Below are 6,683 nucleotides of genomic sequence, written 5' to 3' on the forward strand. Positions count from 1 at the left end.
GGGGGGGGGGGGGAGAGAAAAACGGCGAACTGTCAGGCAAAAGTAAATAAATAAAAAATAAAAAAATCGCCATTTGAAGAGACAATGCAGTCTTTTCCAGTTTAGGAGGAGGAGCCCAAACCATCACCCCTCCGCCACCATGCTGCTACGTACGATATGCTGCACTTAGTGCTCTCCAACTGTGCTGCTCTGCATTATGGGTAAACACCTCTAATCTGGTCTCGTCCGTCGAAAGCGCACGTGTCAAACTCAAGGCCCGCGGGCCAGATCCGGGCCCTCTGTAACGTTTCATCCGGCCCTTTAGTCTGGTTCAGACCGAGTCTCTGATTCTTATTTTGCTTAAAAAAACTGAAGTTTTCTCTCTTCAGTGACTTAAAAACCAACAATATATAGTTTTAATTTCTGTGTGATCAGGTTTTTGTCTGTTTTAATGTTAAAAACTTCATTTAAAAGCTGAGTGAGGCGTAAGAAATGACTGCTAATGATGAGCTTTTTGAAGTTTGATCTATTTATGTGTTCATTAAAGTCTGTTTGCTCTAAATTCTGTATAATCTGTAACTGGGAAAAGGTAACTGATATTTCTATATGAATTATTTGACAAAATACGTCTAAAACCAATTAATTTATGTAATTTTTAATAAATATTGATCGTGATTGGCCCTTGGCTAGGACCAAATTTTTAAATTCTGGCCCCCTTTGCGTCACTGGGTTTGACACCCCTGGTTCGTTCAGGTGCAGATTTTCAAAATGAGTTGTTCTGCCATGTTCCTTTTTGTTTAAACTTCTACAAACTTCTGCACCGTGTGTGACAGTGATGGGAAGTTTGCGTCCTGCAACACGTGCAACGGAAAAGTACCTTTTTTTTGGGGGGGATTTTGGCAACGTTGACAATTTTTTCCTTACTTCCTGCATTATTTCGCCCGTTGAGCCTTCGTATGTTTTCAGTCTGTTAAAGACAGTATTACTGACAGCAGCTATCATTTTCTACTATTGACTGATTAAAAAAAAAGTAAGTAAAAACATGCTTTTGTCTAAATTAAGGTGAGTTTATGGTTCCTTTTTTCCACGTCATGTAGCTGCAAGTTCTTATAATAATTTAAAACCTGATCGGCGCATCCCTACCTGCAACCCTTCCAAATGGGTTTCCGCAGCGTTCAGCGTTCCTCTAACTGTCCCGTCGTGACCTTTAACCTCTAACCTGCCAACTGCACGGCCTGACTTTGGGGTGAATTATGTAGGGGGCGCCCACGGCGGCAATCTTAAACGTCTCCTGCTTGTGAATTACTTCTCTTTCTCTCTCTCTCTCCCTTTAGAACGATGGACTTGCAAGCTGTTTGGACACGAGCTCTGACCCCGACCCCCCGACCCCCTACCTGCTCCAGGAGCTCGTTCGTCACCACCGGCAGCAGGTTGCGCACCGTGAGCGCCGCTCCGTGCGTGGCGAAGCGGACCTTGATGAGCCGGTTGTTCAAGACCGTCCCGTCCAGCTCGGCTTTGGCGATCTCGGCCAGCGTCCGGGTTTCCTGCGAGACGAGGGGGGGGGGGGCGAAAAAAATATAAGCAATATTATAAATAAAACACCTATTAGAAGACGTGATTTCACTATACTGCCAAATGTATTCGCTTCACACTCATGTGAACCTGAGTGACGTCCCATTCTTATATGATGTAACAGCTGCAGCTCCTCTGGGAAGGTTTTCCACAGGTTTAGGAATGTTTCTGGGAATTTTGGACCGTTTTTCCAGGAGCTCATCTGTGAGGTCAGACAGTCTCAGTCTCTGCTCTGATTCACCCCAAAGCTGTTCTGTCAGGTCAAGTTCTTCCATCATCCATGTCTTCGTGGACCTTGCTTTGTGCGCCGGAGGTCATGTTGGAACAGGAAGTAGCCGTCTTCGAACTGTTCCCACAAAGATGGAAGCATAAAATTGTCCAAAATGTCTTGGGACGCTGAAGCATTGGGAGTTCTTTTCTCTGTTGCCATGGAAACCCACACCATGAAGCTTGATCTTACACACCTGCGGCCGTGGAGGTGACTGGAACAGATGGGTGAGTGAATACTTTTGGCACTATAGTGCATCTGCTGTTTTACATTTACCTTCATCAAACCGGAGTTACTGTGGGGGCGAACTTAAAACATATTTAAAAGGTGAAAACGTCCACGAACGTCACACGTACCAGGCGGATGAAGCCGAAGCCCCGCTCCCTGTTCAGGAACACCTCGCCGACGTTGCCGTACTTCGCGAACAGGCTCCGGAACTCCTCCTCGGGCAGATCCAGCGGCAGGCTGCCCACGAACAGCCGCGAGCGCTGGGTGAACGTCTTCTCCCCGGGCCGCCGGAAGCTGCCGATGTCCAGCGTCATCGGCGACGGGCCTTCGCCGCTTCCCTCCGCGGCTGCCTCGGCTCGTTCGGCCGAGGGGGACGACGACGGCGGCGGCGGGGGCGGGCTGCCTTTGTTAGCCGACGTCTGCTGCTCCGAGGCCGGGGACTCGGTCCCCCCTCGCCTCGCCGGCGCCGCGGGAGAGCTCCCGCCCTGCGTCCTGCCTTGCTGCGCGTTCCGGCTCGCCATGAAGGCGGGGGGGAGAAAGTTGAATTCAATCTCACGGGAACTAAAACGCCGCCCGCGGATTTAACAGCGCAGGGACTCGCCTCCGGATTACGAATATGGCGACCGGGTGCGCGCGCAGCTTTCTGTTTGGCTCTTCTGAATTGGGTTGCCAGATAAGAAACGACGAAAACATCATACCGTGGCTTTGAAATGACCCAAACCAGTGGCGTCACTAGGCCTGTTTTAAAAAAATGTTTTCAAGCCCCCCTAAATAATTTTGGTGTCAAAATTTATTTTTTTTTACAAAAATTTAATATAATGTGGCCAGAATATGAGTTTAATTAAATAACCATATATTATTTCATTATTTAACTCAAATATATGATCATAAATCTGTCAGTTTTCTTTTTCTTTACAGCGTAAGGTAGAGATCCTCTTTGGTGCGTCGTTACCAAATCCATTCCACTTGTTCATATTTTCTACAGAAGCATTCTTGTGTCAGTTAATCTAAATCAGTGTTCTGGAATAACTGAGAGATTTTATATAATATATAAAGTCACAGTTAGACTTCATAACTGGGTATACACCAGCACCAAACATTATAGTGTACATTAGCTGGCATTTAATACAGTATAGTAATATTCAATTCACAAAATAAAAAAATAAAAAAATTCATTTTTCTTGTTAAAACTGTAAACATATTTCCTGTTTGTTGATGTTCTGAATAAAAATATATTTGGTTGCTTAAAACGTTTACACAGTAAGGTATCTATTAAATGTGTCCAAAAATGTGGAAAAGCAACTCAGGTTTTGTTAGCTGTTTGAGAAATTTTGTTCTCGCCCACTACGTTTGCTCACATCCTGTGCATCTTCTGGGGGCTAAGCCCCCCTTGTCCTTAAAACCTAGTGATGCCCCTGACCCAAACTATCGCGTATGTGTTTTTGTGATTGGGCGGAGCACAGGCGAATAAAAAACGAGATTATTTTCCAAAACTATCGTAAAAATTATTTATCGTAAGTTGTATATACTGTAAAACTATCGTATCAGTACGAAAATTATTGTACACCTGGCAACACAGCTTGTTTTAATTGCAGAACAGGAGCTGTGAAGGCGCACTGCTGCCCCCTGCAGGACATTTATCCAACTGAACAATAAAGCTAAAAGCACTCAGTGAGGACTGACTTTATTTTTAATATAACTTTAATTAAACTACCTGTAAACTTAACTTTTAACTGAATTTAAAATATTTAAGACAGGACCTGACTTAAATTTAACTCCATTTACTCTGAAACTAAAACGAATTTACTAAGCTTAACTTTAACTTACTTAACTTTTAACCTTAACTTTATTTAAATTTAGCTAATTTATAATAATCTCAGCCTAACCTAAAGTAACCTAACAAAACACAACTTTGAATTTCACTTAAACTAATTAAATGAACACTTACTTTTAACCTGACTTAAGCTCAGTTAACTTTTAAAATAAAATAAAATTTACTCATTTTAACTAAGCTTACGTTTACCTAATTATTTTTAACCCAACCTAACTTTTAAATGGACTTAACCTTATATAAGTAAACCTCCTATAAGTAACTATAATTTAACTTTTAACTTAACTTAAATTAACTTAAATTCCCTTTTAACCTAGCTGGATTTTACTCAGCCTAACATTATTTTAACGTCGCTTAATTTACTGTTTAACTTAGCTTGACCTAACTTTTAATTTTACCTAAATTAAATTACTCTTTAACGTAAACTTGGCTTGGCTTTCTTTAAATTTACGTGTTTTTAAAAAAAGTCTCAGTTTAGCCTAAAGTAACGTAACATAACACAACTTCACTTAACTTTTAATTTCACTTAAAATAAGTAAATAAACAAATACATTTACCCTTAAAATTATGTACTTTAAAACAGTGATTCCTAAAAGTTGGGGTCGGGACCCCGACACCAAGTAGGGGTCCTTAGATGATCTCCAGATATCAACGTACATTTAAAAACTTTCTTTTTATGATATATTTGCACCATATTTGTTACAGATAATAGAAATAAACATCATAAACTGATAAAAGAAAAAGCATAATGGATGTTAAGACCCTTTGTGTTGTCACTACACCGTTTTTTTATAGCATCATTAGTATTTTTGGGTATTTAAGCCAACAAATGAGGTCACACACCTTTATTCTTATTATTTTCTTTATTAAGTTTCATTTAAATGTAATTAAAGTTGAGTCAGATCAAGTCAAGTTGAGTTAAAAGTTACTGAAAATGTATTTAGATTGGATTAAAACCAAAATAGATGTCAAAACACGGAATTTTTGTCAATCATCTGTGATAAAAAATAACCACTACCAAGTCTACTGCGTAATTTGTGATAAACGAGTGAGATCAGCAGAGTTGTGTTTTTGTTGGCAACAATTACGAGTCATTTATTTACGTTTGTCGGGTTCCGGTAGCGAGTCGCTAAAATAAACCCCAGACGTAAACCAAAATCGGATCGCCCAATTTTGTTATAAACAAAGAAGAGGAATATTTGCAGATTTCTAATGCAGTTTTTACAAAAAACCCTGATGAGTTTGAGTTACACTAAGCGCCAATTAATTATTTAATTATGTAGAAATTGGATTAGAAGCTTAAAATTCAAATGAAAAACACTTAAAAATCGCAGTTTTTGACTGCTAATATGGCTCTAAGTTAAAAGCGATAGTTATAACGCAGAAATTGTAAAAATGCATATATTTAACCTCATTTAAAATAACCTTTTTTTTTAGATTTTTAATTTAATTTAGTAGATAATAAAGTTTTAAAAAAAACACAACAAATTTTAGACAAGAAAACCAAAAACTTGTATTTATTCTAACAAGTTTTTTACAGTTCGATGTAATTAGATGCAGCGTTGATTTACAGGCAGTGGGAGGAGCTTGAACGGCGCGGCCCCGCCCTCCTCGTTGGCCACGCCCCCCTCGAGCAGCCGGACGGAGCAGCTTCTCGTTTCTCCTCCAGTCGAGTCTCCGGTGGCTCGGAGGAGCAGAGGCGGGTGAGTTCCTCTCAGGAGTGTGTTTTTTTTTTTTTTACCAATTTTTTCCATTTATATCCATTTTTAACACATTTATCTCCTCTTTTTGAGCTAAATGTCACGTGTTAGCGCGATAATTTAAGCTAAAATGAGCCTCTTCGTCCTGCTAACAGCCTATTAATGGTAAATGTAGTGATATTACTCTGTTTTATGAAGCATTTTTAACCATTTACTTTATCTAATTTTGACTTGAAAACATCTTTTAATGTTGTTTTTATCTATTAGAAACTGAACTAACAACAGCACAATCATTCTAACTTTAAGAATCAAGGTTTTAATTAAAAACATGCGAAGTTACACTGTAAAAACATACACTAGAATTATGTTGGGTTAAGTAAAATTTTCTTCACCATTTTTGGAGTTGAAGTAAAAGTTGAAGGTGTTTAGAATTCTTTGAATCACAGAAAATTATAACTGGATTGAATTATTGAAAAACCTGAATTGTTTTGGAGTTTAAACGTAAAGTTTGGGGGAGGGGGGGTAAACGTTTCTGATCGCCATAAAAAGCGGGTTATATTTTTGCCTGTTAGCAAAACATCTTGTGAGCTGGTCGGATTTTAATGAAACGACGACGACTTTCTGGAGTCGATTAAATTCAAGAGGGCCGCCGACTGGCCCTAACAGACACAGAAATGGCTCCAACTCGGCCGATTTTGACGATATTGACCTAAAATTTGGCGTGGTGGTAGCCGAGAGTCGTCCTCAAAACATACTCCGAGCGCAAACGGATCGCACAATTTCTTTTTAGCTTTTGCGTACGGGGTCTTCGCAGCACGCACCGCTAAAGAGCTCGGCTGTTTGTAAAGCTTTAATTTTTGACGTTTTACGCGATTTAAGGGAAAACCCAGAGGGTTTCCGACCTCCCTCTCCGGCGTGTCGTTAAGACGTGGAACACTTTAAAGTCCTACGCTCGTAAAATCACTCACTAGGAAGCAGGAAGCCCAAGGCAAGAGCGGGTTCTGCTCACAATATCAACCAAAACTCAGACAAATCTGGTTTTTGTTTTGTTTTGTGGGCGCAGCAACTCCGACCTGAGCGGAACAAAAGCTGCGGCGTGACACCC

The 6,683-nt window shown here is 40.3% G+C and overlaps 2 protein-coding genes across 2 annotated transcripts in view; one reads left to right on the forward strand and one right to left on the reverse strand.

Annotated features, from left to right (window-relative positions):
* The window catches only part of pspc1 (paraspeckle component 1), a gene marked incomplete in the record, with an annotated part of 21,627 nt that extends 18,947 nt beyond the window's left edge, over positions 1 to 2,680 (reverse strand). The window contains 2 exon segments of the mRNA XM_025010060.2: positions 1,374 to 1,523; positions 2,176 to 2,680. Coding sequence (XP_024865828.1) covers positions 1,374 to 1,523; positions 2,176 to 2,568 — 543 coding nt within the window.
* The window catches only part of LOC108246493 (ly6/PLAUR domain-containing protein 6-like), a 12,423-nt gene continuing 7,262 nt past the window's right edge, over positions 1,523 to 6,683 (forward strand). The window contains exons 1-2 of the mRNA XM_017434068.3: positions 1,523 to 2,046; positions 5,452 to 5,581. The gene's annotated coding sequence lies outside the window, so the exon portion shown is untranslated. The remainder of the gene's footprint in view (positions 2,047 to 5,451; positions 5,582 to 6,683) is intronic.

Source organism: Kryptolebias marmoratus, linkage group LG23 (genome assembly GCF_001649575.2).
Source record: "Kryptolebias marmoratus isolate JLee-2015 linkage group LG23, ASM164957v2, whole genome shotgun sequence".
NCBI classification, from domain to species: Eukaryota; Metazoa; Chordata; class Actinopteri; order Cyprinodontiformes; family Rivulidae; genus Kryptolebias; species Kryptolebias marmoratus.